This window comes from Pempheris klunzingeri, chromosome 7 (genome assembly GCF_042242105.1).
Source record: "Pempheris klunzingeri isolate RE-2024b chromosome 7, fPemKlu1.hap1, whole genome shotgun sequence".
Taxonomy (NCBI): domain Eukaryota; kingdom Metazoa; phylum Chordata; class Actinopteri; order Acropomatiformes; family Pempheridae; genus Pempheris; species Pempheris klunzingeri.
The window spans coordinates 22,237,275-22,255,112 of NC_092018.1; the positions used below are offsets into that span (position 1 = coordinate 22,237,275).

At 41.3% G+C, this 17,838-nt stretch overlaps 1 protein-coding gene across 1 annotated transcript; it reads left to right on the forward strand.

Annotated features, from left to right (window-relative positions):
* The first annotated feature begins 114 nt into the window (after positions 1–114).
* Positions 115–14,402, forward strand: araf (A-Raf proto-oncogene, serine/threonine kinase). Its single transcript, XM_070833547.1, has 16 exons — positions 115–149; positions 1,563–1,779; positions 2,846–2,949; positions 3,598–3,700; positions 3,875–4,029; positions 6,107–6,205; positions 6,310–6,451; positions 6,703–6,730; positions 6,850–6,980; positions 7,088–7,290; positions 7,977–8,153; positions 8,819–8,865; positions 9,307–9,425; positions 11,982–12,113; positions 12,772–12,906; positions 13,212–14,402. The coding sequence occupies exons 2-16, from the start codon at positions 1,669–1,671 to the stop codon at positions 13,350–13,352; spliced, it is 1,827 nt and encodes a 608-aa protein (XP_070689648.1). The 5' UTR covers positions 115–149; positions 1,563–1,668; the 3' UTR covers positions 13,353–14,402.
* Positions 14,403–17,838: the final 3,436 nt, after the last annotated feature.

The window sequence follows — 17,838 nt, forward strand, 5'->3', positions numbered from 1 at the left end:
CTACGTAGCACAGCTTGTGCTGTCCAATGAAAGGACGCAGCCACCAGGATCAGCCAATGAAGACGGAGCATTTCCGAGGTTTTCCGCTTTCCCCGAAGTTCTTGACAGATCCGACTTCAGATTGAGAGAATTCAAGATGGCTGCCACAGGTAAGAGTTTAATTTGTATTCAAATTGTGTTAAAACATTTTGACGGAAGGGCGCTTTCACTGTAAAGCGACAACTGTATCTTGCTGTTTTACGCATGTCGATGAAATTATTCACTGTGGTGTATTTGGGGAAGGGCACTTGATGTAGCCAACAGGCTGACGCGGTGGTAACCCCCCCCTAAGTTGGCTAACGTTAGCTGGCTAGGAGTAGCATAAAAGGTCTACTCAGTAAAGTAAGCTAGCCTCTGAGCTAGCCAGATAATCTCTTCCCCCACTGCAGACAGCATTCAGCCAGTAAGCTAGCACAGTTTCAAGTTGAGCTCAAGCTTTGATAACTTTGCATTGGAAGCATTACGTTGCCATCGTATAATTTCTTAGCTACACACCACTATCTTACAAAGTAGTTGGCTAGTTAGTCGTTTAAGTGGCGCCCCGAGAGAAACATGGCCTCCTAAAACTCGAAATGTCATGTTGCATCGCAAGGTAAATCCCATGCTAAGCTAACTGGCTAACCTTAGCTAGCATTAGCATGATGCGAGGAGTTGGCAAGTTTGCTGGTTGTGCCACTCTGACTGTCAGCACTTCATAAGCATTAAGTTTAAGCTCGGCCTGGCACATGCTTGGTTAACATTACACCATGGAGGGTAAATTCACATTTGTTTTGTTGGGAAACCCTTGCTGCTAGCATCGTTGTCGTTTCTCGGTGCAGATAAGTTACACACGTAAAACGTTGAGACCTGGTACGTGTCAGTCTATCCAGACATTATTCAAAACTCAATCAATTAATTGTTTTACCTCTTAAGCGACAAAAGCCTTTTCTCTATTTGAGAAAGAACTTTTCACAACTCGTTAGCATTTAGCTGGATTTGGTGAATCCGGCATAATGAGCCCACCAAACAAATGGTGTTTTCAGGCGCTAATGTTTGAAAGAGTAGTCCGTCATCAGACTAGTGTGTCTTGATATGTGAGACATGTACGTACTTCTCTCTGCTCAGCTGTCAGCATTTTTAGTTGCTTTTGGCATTACCTTCTTTCCATACAAATAAGGGCAGTGTTGTGAGAGAGCAGAGATGCATTATCCCCTCCCTCCACCCCACACCATCGTTTAATGTTTGTTCTTGCACAATACAACCGTCATGAACAGCTCAAACCTGCCAGCGGTCCTGCACCTTTTCACCATTACTTGTGTTCACGTATAATTTGGCATTTGCACATAGTTGATATACTGTGCATTGATACCAAGTGTGGTTTTTGGCTGTATATCTTTTAAAATTGATGTTTTATTTTCCCACAGTTTTTATGTACATTGGCCCATGATATCCAAGACATGAAAATGCCCCTTTTCCCAACAGTCCACTTTATTTAGACAAGAGGTACGTTGTGTCCAAACTGAGCTCTGTCCATGTCTTTGCAGGTTCTGAGTAAAAGGGCTAACTCTTCTGGATCCCACTGTGCATGCAGATCTCCAGAAGTTCTGCCGTCTTAAGTGCTGCATACCCCATCTCCTCCTGCCTCTCATCATGTCCTCCACCTCCTCCTCCTACTCCTCCTCAGGAGAGACTAGTCCGGAGGAGGTACCCCGAGGTGGGGGCACCATCCGAGTCTACCTCCCCAACAAACAGAGGACAGTGGTGAGATGATTGGCTCTTTATCAGTGACACAGCAGCTCTTCTTAGAAGAGCACATTTTACGTACTGCAAATGGAAATTTGAGTATGCTGCAACTACATAGACTATTACTACCTCTGCCAACGAATTTAACAGAAGTGTAATCACTCGCACAAAATTTGCCATCTTTCACAGAAGGTTGATGAGTAAGCTTGTGAACAGTTGGTGTCAGGTGTCACAGATGGTGCCTGCGACCATCTTCTGTTTGTTTGATGTATTATTCCTACCAGACATACTGTAGATGTCTTGTTTTTCATACTCTAGAAAGTGATAACAGTAGACAGTAGTGATAGTAATGACTGTGTATGGAAGTTAAAATTGCATGGAGAACAATGTGCTGTATCTTGTTACTGTAAAATATCAAAATATGTCCAAGTTTCGCAATGCAGAACAAATGTAAACTTCAGCAAGGCCAGCATACATGTCCACTTTACGTGCGTAAAACTCAGCTTGATTATCTAGCAGCATTTGCTGTAATATTGCTGACAACCTGTTGCTAAAAATTAATATGTTGTAGCATGCATCGGCTCATGTAGTCTCCTCATCCAGCACAGAGAGAAACATACTAATGAATTTGGAAGCCAAACTTCACGGGCTGAATCTTGAAATCTTGCCAAACCAAACTTTGGCTGAGCTCATCTGGTTTTCCTGTTTGTCTTTTTGTATAAGATGAAGAGACACAAAACAAAATGTGGTAGAAAATGCAAGTATGATTGTGAAACATCTTGTATGATAATATCATGACCATGGAACCAGCAGCTGTGGTTGACTGACATCCCACAATGCTCTATAAGAGCTTTGTTGTGGTCACAACAGGAATGTAGCGTTACTATTACTCTGGACTAAATTTTTAGTCTGTTTAAAGTTCTGTCCCAGCGTGGATAATCTGTCATGTCAACATTAGCTCAATGTGCAGCTGTCATTTTTGCTTATCAGTACTTTCCGTATGCCTCCTTGTTACCTGTGTGTACCTGGCCATTGAATGTCAATTCAAAGTCACACTTGCTCAAGTACAGTTTCCTGTTCTCAGGTGAATGTTCGCCAAGGACAGACTGTGCATGAGAGTCTAGATAAAGCGCTCAAAGTGAGAGGCCTAAGCCAAGAGTGCTGTGCTGTATTTCGCCTTCTGGAAGGGTAAGATTGCATTATTGCCTGCTGAATGTCCTTGCACACTGTATATAGAACTAATGGTTTGCATTCCTCAATACCTACATTAAAGATGAAAGGACAAACAATTGCTATAAGTCTCAGATCTGCATGTTGCAGAATAGTAAAATTATTACCTCAGCTGTCTATTGTAAACATCCAACACGGTTTACATGCCGTCTTCCTAAGTCATCTTTGACCCTACCAAGCTTAGTGTAGTTATGTGCGTGCTGTTTTCCTGGGCAGTGAGGAATTATAGGTGACATTTCAGGTATGCACATTTTCATGAAGAAAGCCTTTCTTATTGTCTGATCTCTCATATTAAACTGTATTTCACCATAGAATAAAAAAATAAACATGTTCTTGATCTCATTTGCCAAGGGAGATGAGTTTATCATACAGCTTTAGCTGATTCAGACCAATGAAGAAGCCCCTTTTCCTCACATTATCACAAGAAATCTGAAAGTAATGTAACACAACTGTTAACACTTGACACCATTTTATTGTGAGAAACTCACACACACACTGTAAATAGCCACCTCAGGTTTGGAAAGATATGGGTTTTAAAACTGGTGATATATACAAACATTGTCTTCCACCACAGTTTTTCACTTTTTTACGTCTTTGTTGCTCCAGTCGTAAGAGGCTGACAGATTGGGAGACAGACATCACTCCTCTGGTTGGAGAGGAGCTTTTGGTTGAGGTCCTGGATGATATTCCCCTCACCATGCACAACTTTGTAAGTAGCTATCGAACACACATACCTGTTTTACATGTTTACATGTTTTTTTTTATATTTACAGAGTAATCTATCAGGAGCTACCTTATATTTGGGTGCTTTGATTATGTTTTTGCCTTAAATATTAAATTGCTGATGTAGAAGTAATATTTTGTGACCTCTTTATCTGTGCAGGTACGGAAAACCTTCTTCAAGCTGGCTTACTGTGATTTTTGCCACAAGTTTCTTTTTAATGGCTTCAGATGTCAGACATGCGGCTATAAATTTCACCAGCACTGCAGTAGCAAGGTCCCTACTGTGTGCGTGGACATGGATACAGTGAGCAAACGGTAAGTCGGAGAAGATTCATTCAGTATGGTGCAGTGATACTGTGCACTTTATCAGTGGATGTACTTGTATGGGGGCACCAATCCCCCTCTGTTCATATGATGCCAACAAAAGTAAGTTATTATTTAAGTTCTTACTTATATAGCACCTTTTTTTTTTTTTTTTACCACAAAGTCACAGAGTGCCTCACAGGGTACAGAAATAGAAAAATCAAGCAACATACATAGACAGCAATATACAAAGATAAATTACAGCCCATTTATAGGGTCAGTAAAAATTGGTTTTGAGAAGTTTTTTTGAAACCATTTACAGATTGAGCTGATTTAACAGAGGGAGGGAAGGCAGTCCCTAACAGCAAAAGCTCAATCACCCATGGACCTGCAGAGGGAGTGGGGAATAAATAAGAGACATTTATTGATCACCTGAGTGTTGTGGACTTCCAGTATAGACTAACCCTAAGCCTTTGAATCTCTGCATCCATATTTTGGGTGGCTGTGGTTCACAGGTAGAGTGGGTCGTCAATCAATCCCGGGCTCCTCTAAGTCAGCATGTCGAAGTGTCTTTGGTGGCACGACACTAAACCCCAATTTAGTGTGAAGGAATAGTCTCCTACTTAGATTAATCCTGTATGAATGATGTGTGAATGGGTGAATGAGGATGTAAAAGCGCTCTAAATGACTAGAAAGGCGCTATATGAATACAAGCCATTTACCATTTATTCCAACTTTAAATGTCTGAAGGGACGAGACCATGTGGGGCCATGTAAGTGATAAGTAGTATCTGAACTCTAAGCAGTACTTGCAGGGATGCCAATTGCAGGCAGGACAGGGTTGCTTGGCTGAGACAGGAGAAAAGAGCATCGCAGTAGTCTAGGCGTGAGAATATTACGGTGTGGATGACTAACTCTAGATCTCTGGTTGATAGCATTGATTCGAGAAAAGTACAAAGTACACTTCCTAGCTTCTTCAGCAGCTTCAAACAATTTTTCACTTTCTTCCCAGTTTGCTCAGTTGTCAATATAGTTTGTATTTTTTGTTTGTTTTACCATCCATCCATTATCTATAACGCTTATCCTTAAGGGTTGTGTGGGACTGGAGCCAGTCCCAGTTGCGAAAGGCAGGGTTCACCCAGTACTGGTCACCAGTCGATCACAGGCCTGACATGGAGACAGACAACCATTCACACTCACACCTACATACAATTTAGAGTCAACAATTATCCTTCATGTCTTTGGACTGTGGGAGGAAGCTGAAGTACCCGGAGAAACACGCAAACTCCACACTGAAAGCTATGAAGTAAACAAAAAAGTACAAAACTAACCAGAATATGTTTTATATTTGCTTTATTATTAATATATTCTTCATAGTAGACACCTTTTGCTTTGATGACAGCTTTGCACACTCTTGGCGTTCTCTCCTTCCTCCTCTCCTGGCTTCATGAGGTCGGTACCTGGAAATGGTTTTCAATTTACACGTGCGCATTATCAAGAGTTAATTTGTGGAAATTCTAATCTGTATTATGGCAAGAATCCGGCAGAAGGTGTCTGCTCTGAAGAATCTAAAAGGGCATATTCTTTTTTGTTTACTACACGATTCCATTTGTGTTCCTTCATAGTTTTGATGTTTTCAATATTAACCTACAATGTAGAAAATAATAAAAGCACAGAGAAACCATTGAATGGGAAGGCGTGTCCAAACGTTTGACTGGTACTGTATTTAATAGAGGCACTCGATAAAGAAAGGAAAAAAACTGAAGAGTTTGGGTGCAAATCGTCAAGAGAAATATGCAGCCATTATCCACTGTCAGCGATCCTCAGACGAACATGATGGTATCAACAATGTATTACTATCACATCAGCACATCAGTTATCTCACCACTGATTTTCATGTCCTTGTTTTTCCGTCTATGAAACTATGAGGAGATGCAATCAGTATTTTCATTTGCCAATGTCTTTAGTCACTGATTGAAATAGATTCATTGATTAACTTATTTTTTCAGTTTCTGAAAGTGAAAGAAATCTACACCAACCACTGCCAGACACATTGTTTCATCACGTTTCTTTTCCTCTGTTTTGTCCAGGTGTGATTCCAATACATGCGCAGATGGGTACCCACAGATACTATTGCCAGAAAATTCCCCTTCGCAGAGCAACCTAGCCTTAACCCCAGAGCCTCCAGGGTAAGCTCCCATACACATGTATTCAACTTAAAAGGTCAGTTTAGTCTTAGTCTATGAAACATACATTCAAATACAAATTGTGACTATTTTACTTGATCACTCAGGATGAACCTCCTGTCCCCGTCGGCCTTTCATTTCCCCATGCCGGGTGGAGATGGCCAGTCTTTACAGAGGCATCGCTCCACCTCCACTCCCAATGTTCATATGGTCAGCACAGTGGGCCCTGCTGGTGCCAGCATTATAGAGGTCAGAGTTTTGACTAGATTTTCTCTGCTGATTAGCTTTGTGATACAATTGTCAATACAATACTTTAAGTCCAAACTTGTGTTGCTGTATTGACTAGTTTATCTCCAGTGTAAATACATAAGGCTGTGTTCACACCTGTGCTTGAACATTTTGGTCTCTATAAAGTATGAACATCATTGATCCCAACACAGTTACTAACCTGTGTGGTATTGAATGTGAATTTACATTGTGTTCCTCCTCCTTGATTTTAGGAAGCATTAAAATTCAACAACACAATAGGTATGTTGTTGTTTTTTTCGTCTTTCTTTTGTATCAGATTTTGTATTCATATATTGTAATACTGTGATACACTCCTCTTTTTTTAACTACTCTATTGTCCTGCCTTCTTATTGCTGCAGGTCCTGAGCCCTCACCGAAGCCCTCCACCAGCCCACCATCTTCTCTCGGGTCTCCAGGGAGGAGACCGCCTAAGTCTCCCTCAGAGCACAAGGAGCGCAAGCCCTCCTCGTCCGATGACAAGAAAAAAGTGGTATTTGGCCTTTGACACTTCACAAATTGGTTGTGCAAAAATCCCAAGTAAAGGGATTTACATATGGAGTTAATAGTTCAAAACGCTCAATCCGTGTGTCGTTTTAGCACCGAGGGGGCTACAGAGACTCGAGTTACTACTGGGAGGTCCACTCTCGAGAAGTCACCATTCAAAAGAGAATTGGTGCTGGCTCCTTTGGAACAGTCTTCAAGGGCAAATGGCATGGAGATGTGGCAATCAAGATCCTCAAAGTCACAGAGCCAACGCCTGAGCAGTTACAGGCCTTCAAGAATGAAATGCAGGTCTTGCGGTGAGAAGTGCTGTCTGTGTTTTACATAACTCGAAGTCTGTCTTGCTTGAAAAAAGGGCACTGACAACTGCAGGAAAAAATTGGTTCAGACACCTCACCCTTCAATACCACCGTCCCACCCCCACCCACCCCTTTTTTTTTTTTAATGAAACTATGGCAATCAGTAAAAATATGTAAAGAAAATCTCTTGACTAAGTTAGTGGGGCCTTACAATAACTCAACACTTTGGCCTTGTTCAACACCAGTGCATTTTGGAGATTGGCCATGATTTTTGAACATTCAAATAGTTGTTCAGTAATGAAAAATGTAATATTCTATACGACCGTTTTCTTGTTGTTTTTTTTAAAGCCTATCTTCCCTCATTTTTGCTGGCGCCTGTTAGTACACTTGTCATGAGCAGTTGATTTATGCGGGACATTGGGATTAAGCCAAGTCTCTATAAAGATGTGGGAACAGTCTCTGATTTTTGTTTCATTGCCATGGTAGCCTGAGCCTGCGAGGCGGGCTGAACTATTCGAATAATCTTTGAATAGTTCACAGTGACTATCAAATAGTATTTTTTGCTTCAAATCCACATCACTGGTGCATATTGTTATCACATTTATTTTACGATTTAGTGACTGTACCTTCATCTTGATCTGTGAAAGAGACAATGGAATTTGTAACACCCTTTCTGTTCTCTGCAGGAAGACCCGCCACGTCAACATCCTGCTGTTCATGGGCTACATGACTAAGCCCAACTTTGCCATTATCACACAGTGGTGTGAAGGCAGCAGCCTGTACCGCCATCTGCATGTCACAGAAACCAAGTTTGACACTATGCGTCGCATTGACGTGGCCAGACAAACGGCACAGGGCATGGAGTAAGAGCTGCTGCTTGATTCCATTTCACCATCACCACCTACTCACCACTGACACCCCTTTTTTAAGTGTTAGACATCAACGGTCAGATGCTTCAGGGTATTTTTCCAGTGCAGAACTTTGTGCACTTTGTAAGAAAGTCTTGGGACAAGTCATGGAAAATTAGGGTATTTAGTTCTTATTTTAAATACACAAATATATAAATATACATTTGTTTACTGACCAAACCAATATGTTTTTTTTAGCATTAGTAGCTTTCTTCCTCAGGTTGTTTGCAGTTTCATGCATGTTTGAATTGGTTATGGTATACACAATATTTCAGCACCCATCTCACCTCCTCAGTTCCTGATTTAAAATGAGCTATTTTGTGGCTGTCAATTTTCTTTGCAGGTCACTTTACTTTTACAAATCATAGAAACTTTTTAGTCATGGAAAGTAAAGGAAAAGTCAGGGAATTTTACATTTGACCCAGAGTAGGAACCCCGGACCTAACTTGAACTTGTTTCTGCTGTGTCAGACATGGTGCAGGGGGAATTGTAATGGTAAAACTGTTAATACTGCAAGAAAGCTGATGCCTTAACACTGAGGCTTTCCAATATTTAGCAGGATGCATTAAGTGTATTTGATATTTGTCAAAATCTCCTTACACTTTTTTTTTTTCTTTCAGTTACCTCCATGCGAAGAACATAATTCATCGAGATCTGAAATCAAACAGTATCCTTGTATGGCCCAGTGGTAGCTTTTTGACAAGTTTGTGCTTAGAATGCTGTATACTAGGCTGATAACCACAATGGAAAGTTAGAACACCATGTTCTGTAGCTAGCAAAGTTTAACCACAAACAATCTTTTAATAGGTGAGTGGTGTCTATATGTGTTCAGGTATATTTGTGTACGGAGTAGCCACAGTACTTTTAGCAGGACAGTGACTCTAAACAAAAAGAAAAAATTGAATGTGAACCTTTAGTTGAGTTTTTGTTGATAAAGCAAATGCTGACTGGTTCTTTTTCATAAAAATCTTTCCCAATTTGTGGGTAGTTTCCTCTATACCTCTCACTTATCATGATTTCTTGTTTGTTAAAGGTTTTGATGGTAACAGATACCTTGAATAGGTGCACCAGTTTTCTGTTTATAATATTTCCTGAATTGCACTGCCAGATATTTTTCTCCACGAGGGCTGGACTGTTAAGATTGGTGACTTTGGCTTGGCCACGGTGAAGTCTCGATGGAGCGGCTCTCAACAGGTAGAACAACCCAGTGGATCCATTCTCTGGATGGTAAGCCTCTTACTGTATATGATTACTTTGCTTCACTAAAACTGTGACATTAAGGAATCCCTTTTGAGTTTATTAGACAACCAGGCATTTAGAGTGCAAAAGGTCTGAGGCAATATTTTGGTTGAGTTCACCATCTTTTGATATGACGATATCAAAAGATGATGATAACCTGACTCACTGCATTCATATTCTGAGGAAACTGTTCCCTGTTTTGCTTCTCTCAGCATTCAGCTGTTGTCATCAGCCAGCCATACTTGGCCACTAACATTTTGATAAATATTCAACTTCTCGTTCATTTGGACCAAACAGCTTCAGCATTAGTAAGGCTGCGTTTTCTATTATTCTATGATGTTTCATATTTTCTTTTTCGGCCTTTTGGTCCACACTCAGTTTGACCTGTTTTTTTAACCCTTTTTTGGAAATGGCAACAGTGGAGTTGCTAATGGAAACAACTAGACCTCACAAAATTGTGAGCAGTTGTCCAGATTTAGTTGGTCGTTCCTCTCAGTCTTATTAAACACGCCTTGTTTTTGTTCAGCCAGATTTTGTCTGACAAATATTAGATCCAAATTTTAATGCAACACTAACTTTGCTTTGGTATCTTTATTAACTGCGTGCGTGCACGCATCGTGGCAGAGGAGAATTGTAAACACACGACCATGTCGGGACAGAAATGATGTGCCATCGTGTAAATAAGATAAATTACATAAAGCTATTTAGTTTGTTTAACAAGGTATAGACCTGTTCTATAGGAAAAGTAACCTTTAATGAATTATGTTGTGATCTGGTGCTATATAGAAAATAAAATAAAATTAACTTGACCTTCAAGGGGGGGTGCACCCTTAATATAATGGTAGGGGAAACACTGGTGCATTGTTATTCAACTAAAATTCAAAAATGTCCATTCAGAGAAAATATATTAAAGCAAAGGTCCGGAACATCATAATGTCTAACTTGAGTTAGTGTGATATATGTTGATGTAGCCTAGTAGTCGTATCAACGTCTGCATGTCATCAATAACTGACTGTCAAATCAAATGAATTCAGTATGATTCAAAAACATTTTGACAACATTTATTGTCACTTAACATTTAAGTAAACAGATACCTAATATTGTAGATAGGTATAACGTTCTTGTCTCATTAAGTAAAAGAAGGGCTGCATTTAGAAATAAGAGAAAATCAATCAAATAGTTTTTTAGTAACTGTGCATCTTAACCCTTATAGGTCCGCGATCAGGCCGGCGTGATCAGATCACGTGATGTTTTCAACGCGCTGAAACAAAAAAAATTGTTTTAATTTGATCGTACAAAAATATTTATCCATGCGTAAAAGTGGGATGGGCATAAATATCTTTATTATATTTTATTTATTATCATATCTCCGGTTTTACACGGTCTATCAACGTCAAACAAAAACCTGGAGAGTTTCAAATCTGCACTTTCGAATGAAGTTGACAGCAGCTCTCCAGGTGACCTAGGTTTTTTGTTACGGCACTTTGAAAATGTCACGTGATCTGATCACGCAGGTGTGATCGTGGACCTCTGAGGGTTAAAATAAAGTTCATAACTTGAGAGAAATAAAGTTTAGTAGCAGCATTTCCCTTTTTCTTTAACTATTACATCTTGACTGAACAGTCAACCAACTTTACAATATATAAATCTCTAAGTTTCTCTGTATATTTGATCACCCAATTTGATTTTGGTGCAACTTGCAGCATAAATGCACCTGTATATGTAAAAACACATTTTTGTGACATTATATACCATTTCAGTGGATCTAGGATACATAATATATAATCATGCAGGTCTTATGTGAAGATGAGAACTGTATGTAGCCATTTACTTTCTTTTAAAGCCCCCTTTTTCCAGCAAGGTACTGAATCAATATGACTCTACTCACTAGGACTGGTTTTCCATCAGCAAAAATGGTGGTAAGCCCCCAGTACGTTTTATCCCTGTTTTCATTTTTTTATCAAGAGAAAAATGATATGATTAATTATTTTTTCAAACTCAGACTCATTGGCCTTGGCTCATATTGATGAGTCTGAGTTTGAAAAAATTATTAATCGTATCATTTTTCTTTTTTGCAAAGAACATGAAAACGGATTAAATCAAGTCCCACAAACCCGAACACCATACAAGGGTTAAATAGCTGAGTTACTACCTTACTTCTGTCCGTCCATTGTCGAAGTACAGATATATCAAGAACACCGTCCCTGCTATAAGAGTAGCGTAGCTCCTTTAAGGAAGAGGGCAGTGCTTAAGGTGTGTGTGGTTGAGCGAGAGAGAGGGTGAGCAGCAGAGAGTAACATGTCAGTTTGTCAGCATGTATAGGCAGGAAGGTGAACACCTTTATCGTTCCTGTGTGTTTGGGACGCGTTTAAGATGCGCGTCGCCATGATATTTATCTAAGACTGCCGCCTACATTACTATCTACAGCCTAATTACCAGCTAAATCAACATGATCACTAATGTTTAATTTATCATGAGATTTTGGAAGCTTATTACACGAGTTATGAGTGCCTATTTTGTCTTTTTGCTCTTTTTTCCCCTAAGGCCCCAGAGGTGATCCGAATGCAAGACACCAACCCATATACATTCCAGTCTGATGTGTACGGCTATGGAGTAGTGCTGTTTGAGCTCATGTCAGGGACTCTGCCTTACTCCAATATCAACAACAGAGACCAGGTTACTTGACACTACTCTTTGTGTTTACACAACACTGATGAATCATGGGCATGTTAGCAGTACTGTGCTCACATGCTCGCTTCTAACAAACTACACCACATGCTAAATGTGTAAGATAAGATGAGATCAACTTCATTCATCCCAAAGGAAATTATTTTGCCAGAATACAAATACAAAAATTAGAGCAATAAACACAATTACAGAAAGGTTAGTAATGAAATAAAAATCAAAGTAAGAGTCAAAATAACAATACAAAGTAGTATCCCCACAAGTTGGTACAGTTGTTTAGTGGGTGGTGCAGTTATGCCACAAGGCTGTCATTTTTATTACACACCAGAAAATACTTACTTTGAAGGATGAAAAAAGGAGAGATGGGCACACAGGTAGCACCAGATGGAAAGTCTGGGCAACAACAAGTCATGATTCATCCACTGAACACCATGAATGTCTGTACCATTGTTACAAAAGTGCCTCACTCCTGGAATAGTGTTTCACTAACTAACTTTTGCTTGTTGCATTAAATGAATACTTTAAAACCTAGTGGCAAACATTTCAATGCTTTTTTTTTTTTTAATTTTATTTACTAAGTTAGTGACAGTGGCATTGTTTCCCCTACATGGGTAGTTCTGATTTGAGCAACACTCTCCTTCTTTCTCAGATAATCTTTATGGTTGGACGTGGTTACTTGTCTCCAGACCTCAGTAAGCTGTATAGTACCTCACCCAAGTCAATGAAAAGGCTTATTGTTGACTGCCTGAAGTTCAAACGTGATGAGAGGCCCCTGTTTCCGCAGGTGAGCAGGATGAGGGGGGTGGGGGGGGGCACTTGTTGTGTGAGATGCTGTACAAATATTTTCATTACTTTGTGCTGTAGACTGAGCTAGTGTTTCGTCTGAGTCCAGCAAGTTTTTATTTCTAAATGCTGATCATGTCCATATAGTGTAAAGGCTTTTCCATTGTGTACATCCACAACTGTTTGCAAACTGGCAACACATTTGAAAAGAATCGTCTGGCTTGGGGTTGACTGCTACGTGTAAATGAGCCCTGTACTTTAATCCCATATTGACATTTGCCTTCACATTTGGTTTTCCTTCACCAGATCCTGGTAGCCATTGAGCAGGTTCAAGACCTGCTGCCAAAAATTGAGCGGAGTCGGTCTGAGCCGTCTCTCCATCGGGCCGTCCATGCTGAGGACCTGAACCCCCTCCTGTTCCACACCACTAGGCTGATGCCCCTCTAAGCTCCCTAAAGCCCCGGGCAAAATGGCCGTCACACTTTCCAAAGCCACAGCATTCCCGTGCCTCAGAGAGGCCACCGGCTGACTGTCGTGACAGACTGCTACCCCCCAACTCACTCCTCGCTCCTGCAGAACCCTGGAGGTGCAGCTCAAAACTTCGCAACTGCAGAAATGACCATAGCACATTGTCTAGTTTGATAGTGAATCTTCTCTTACGTTAAACAAGTGATAAAGATGTGCACATTAGGTGAAATGATAGTGTACTGTATCTGTTAAAATGCCTCTGGTCAGTCCACCTGAGAAAAGTCATCAAACTGGTTCATTTGTGTTGGATACTCTGACCTACTGGGAGGTATTTTCAGTTGTTTTGAGGAAAAGTTAAAAACAGACATGTTTTGCTTATACACTGCAAAATCCCTCAGACCTTTGAGGAGCACTGTGATCATAGCCAAAAACTGAAATCACTTTACCAGCCACAACGCTGGAGCTGCTGCTTCAGCTACATCAGATGCCCTGCTGTCACTTGCCCCTTTCAGTTCACAATGTAAATGGGATCAGAGCTCTGAGATGTGAAGTTAGTGATTTGAAATCAAACCGAGTGCCTGTTTGAGAGGACTTTTTAAAAGGTGGGTAATTTTCCGTCTCTGGGAACGTCCTGCATTAAATGCTTTTGCAAATATTCCACTAGGCAGAATTTCTGTTAGTGATGAAATGAGTGCACATGTGATGTATTTACCCACAATAACAAGCCTAAATGAGGAGGCAGAGGAGGAGAGAGTTCATACTCTCGGAGGCCAAGAATAAATTGGCAACATCAGACACTGAACTGTGTGAACAAGTTTAGTGAAAACAAGAATGAATAACAGTTACCTTGGTGAAAGTGTCTGGAACTGTCAAAATGACCTCCTCTTCCAAAAAACGGTCACCTCAGAATAACTGATCTAATTTGGAAAGATGTCCTCAAGGAGGCGCTTAGTTGTTTTTCAAATCACCAGGTTCATCCTAGAGTTTCGAGTTTCCATTGATGTTGCAAATAAACAGGCTAAACTCCAAAAGAGTGTTGGACACATGGAAGGGGAACTCCTAACCCAGCCTGGCAAATTTAGCTGTTTGTCTAAATCAAAAAATGTTCTTCTGCTACACTTCTGCCTGAGGGTAGTAAAACAGTTCTTTAAATAGCATATTCCTCTCTTGAGCCTCAGTTTAACAACAGGCCATGTTCAACTAGTTCTACCCATTTTCTTCAAAGCAACTAAAAGCTAAAAAAAAGACAATGCTGGCAGTTCCTGAAACAAATTATTTTCAAGTTTTAATGTCCACTGCTATTTCTCTCAGCTTGTTATAATGGCTTGGCTTCAGACTGCAGGATTACATTGCTGGGACCAATATTGATGCAGATAAAAAATACTGTAGAGTTAAAGCATAGAATTGGATAATTTCTACAACAACTAACTGCAGCATTTCCACATAGTGTGAAATTAGCTCGTTTTATTGGCCAACCCTAATGCACCTGCGACACATGCATTTACATGTGCTCATGTACAGCTGTCAGCAGAGCACACCCTCAAATTTAAAGAACTCTGAGGAACTTTTATTAATCAGCAGATTCCTTTCACAAGTTCTACCTGAATGTCCTCACGCTCCGTACTACAGGACTGCAGATGAAATGGCTTTTCCTTCTGTTGCTTTCTTCCCCCATCGTACTTTTTAGCCTAATGAGGACTTGGCAGACCTTAGTGAGTTGCAGTCTTAATGTAATGGTTAGCTATATTGCTGCTACATGTAGTGTAGTGACTTTTCTGTTGATTTGGTTTTGTACACCTCGGAGATGAGACATATTGGAAATGGAGTGCAGCGACATGGCGCGCAGCTTTTGCAGTCTAGTCTTAAAACTTAATTCCCAGTGCTTCCAAATGCCTCACCAGGGATCAGCCATTGGTTGATATGTCACAGATACACGCCCACACACATTCACCTAAACTAGCTGTTGATGATGCATCAACACTGTGAGTAATTGATTAAATAGTCTCTCCAACTTGGATATACTGAACCAAGCTGTAAGACGTGTCATCAGACCACAGCTAAAGACAGAAAGAAAAGCCTTAAAGCCACCAATCTCTCTCCAAGAGTCCTCGTCGTCCCAACGCGGCGTCTCAATGCCACCTATAGGTGTGTGGTGTGTCATGAGGACAGTGGTTCCTCTAAGGCCTGTGCAGTGTTCCTCTCCGTTAGACACACAGTGATGGTAATTGAGTGAAGACTGGAGGAGAGTTTGAAAGAGATCCTGCTTATTTTCCCCACAGCTGACAACTGTGTAAATTGGGCATGAGACCTCCCCCGCTCCCAATCCTACTGTCTAAGAGACCGTTTCAGATGCTGTGTATGACTTCATCTGAAGCATATCGAGGCCTTACAGTTTGACCGTTTTGCAAGTCATCCCGTTGTTCATTGTTGATGGAGACAGCTGGCCAATTCAGCAGCATTAATGATTCTGCTCAGCACCATCTCCAAAGAGTAATGTCCTCATAATGGACATCAGGACAGAAAGTGGTCGAAGAAACTGGTGCAACAGCAAAAGCTGGCGGGTGTTTCTTGGCCAAACTGTCCGTCAGTATACTGCACGCATGCCCCTGCTGTCTCCTCTGGAGAAGGAAGAAAGACCCAAACAGTGACTAGTTAATCATGTTGCTCACAGTGTGACCTCTAGGCTTGGCCCTAACTAGTTGCTTTTCATTTCGTTCCATTCATTTCCAGAGGATCATTTGGTTCAGGCTGCTGTTTGACCCCTGGAAGCAGGCCCATAGCTCAGGTGTATATTGCTCTATGATGCAGCAAGTTTCTGGTGGATGTGGATAGACAGTACTTTAGATGCAATGCTCAAAACAAGCTGCCTCACGTAACTCACACATGGTCAACTTAAAGGCTACAGCTGCAAAAACTCTTTCCTTAGTCCTGATGGTGGGTCGGTAGTGGTGTGCGCTGCTTCCTGGCATGGTTGCACTTTACAGGGCAGTGCCCCTGCTGCAGTCTGAGCAACAGTTCAGCATCACTTTGCTCCTCAAACTGTTGGATGACCGCCTCTGCCTTGTTGACGGGGTAGTCTTTGATGAAACACTGCTCCGGTTAAGAACTAAATGCATCATGGGATTTAAGTCATGACAGAGAGTCATTGTTTTTGTTTCTTTTTTGGGGGGGCAGGCTTATGAACCTAATCCCATGTAAAAGCACTTTACACCAACGGACCCATCAGAAGTGTACCCAGCAGAGGGTCTTTGTGCTGGTTTGTCCTTTACCTGAGCCATGCCCCCACTGAGCTGCTGCTCCTCTCTGCGTCCTGTGTGATCTGTGACACTAGTGCAAAGCAATGCAATGCAATGCCAAGGATTTTGGTTGGGCTCAAGCTCATTGTTTATCACGCAAGCACATGCCTGCTCCATGTTCTGAGATTTGTTTTTTTTTCTTTGGAAACTGCCATGCCAGAGGATGTTCGATCTTTACAACCTTTTAAGCCATAACAATCCAGATATGTAGTCTGAGTGCAGACAGTTAACGGTGCACGACGTGCAATGTATCGGCACAGGGCGCTCTCTCTCACTGAGTAGAGGTTCCTGTCAGTCACACCTGGCAGCCACTCTGTACGTTCAGTCTCTTGGATGGAAATGGTTCATTCTGAGGAAACCAGTAATGTAAAGCCATTTGTTAACTAGACAGTGATTTAATTTCTGCAGTCAGTGATTTGAAGCAAAATGTTCCAGAAGAGAATCTCAGCCTTTAGTAACTGAAGGATAGGTTGTGTCCTGATGTAAGGCTGTCATGTCATGTCCTATTCTGTACACCAGAGAAACTAGTGTGAGGCTTTATCTATACTTTTTAAAGTGATTTTTTGGCATCACATTCCCTCCTCGTATTGTTTCATCACTGAAGTGTCCAGGAAGAACAAACCAGCTGTCAGGAGGAGGTTACCCGTGGCTTTGATAGCCGGGTGGAAACCACTACCGAGTGAAGGAAGAGCTCCACCTCCCCTACGGTGGTCTCATCTCTGTCAGGGTCTTTCACCAGAGCCCTTCCGCAGACATTTCCTTCTTGGTTTTGAACATTTCCACAGCACTCTGCTGTTTTTGTCAGTGTAAAGGTAACAACTGAGGCGACTTCTGTTTTGTTCTTCGGAATGGTTCGATACAGGGCTCATTGCTCTCTGATAGTCTTGGAGGAAGTAGCTTTAGCGTTTGTGGCATCACACCTGAGTGTAAATGGACTGGCAGCAGCTGTGAGGGTGGTGTTTCAGGGGTGTTTGAGGTGTCGTGTGGAGCAGCTGTGCTTCTCTGTATGTTGTTTGTGATGTGAGTGAGCGTGGAGTGGAACAGATCCTAACGGCTGTGTCTGTCATGACTGACGGGCAGCAGAGCAGACGTTAAAACTTTGATATTTTAATGTTGTCAATACAGGGGCTGGGTACCCTAACTGTTCCTACTCACCCAGATATGGTGGA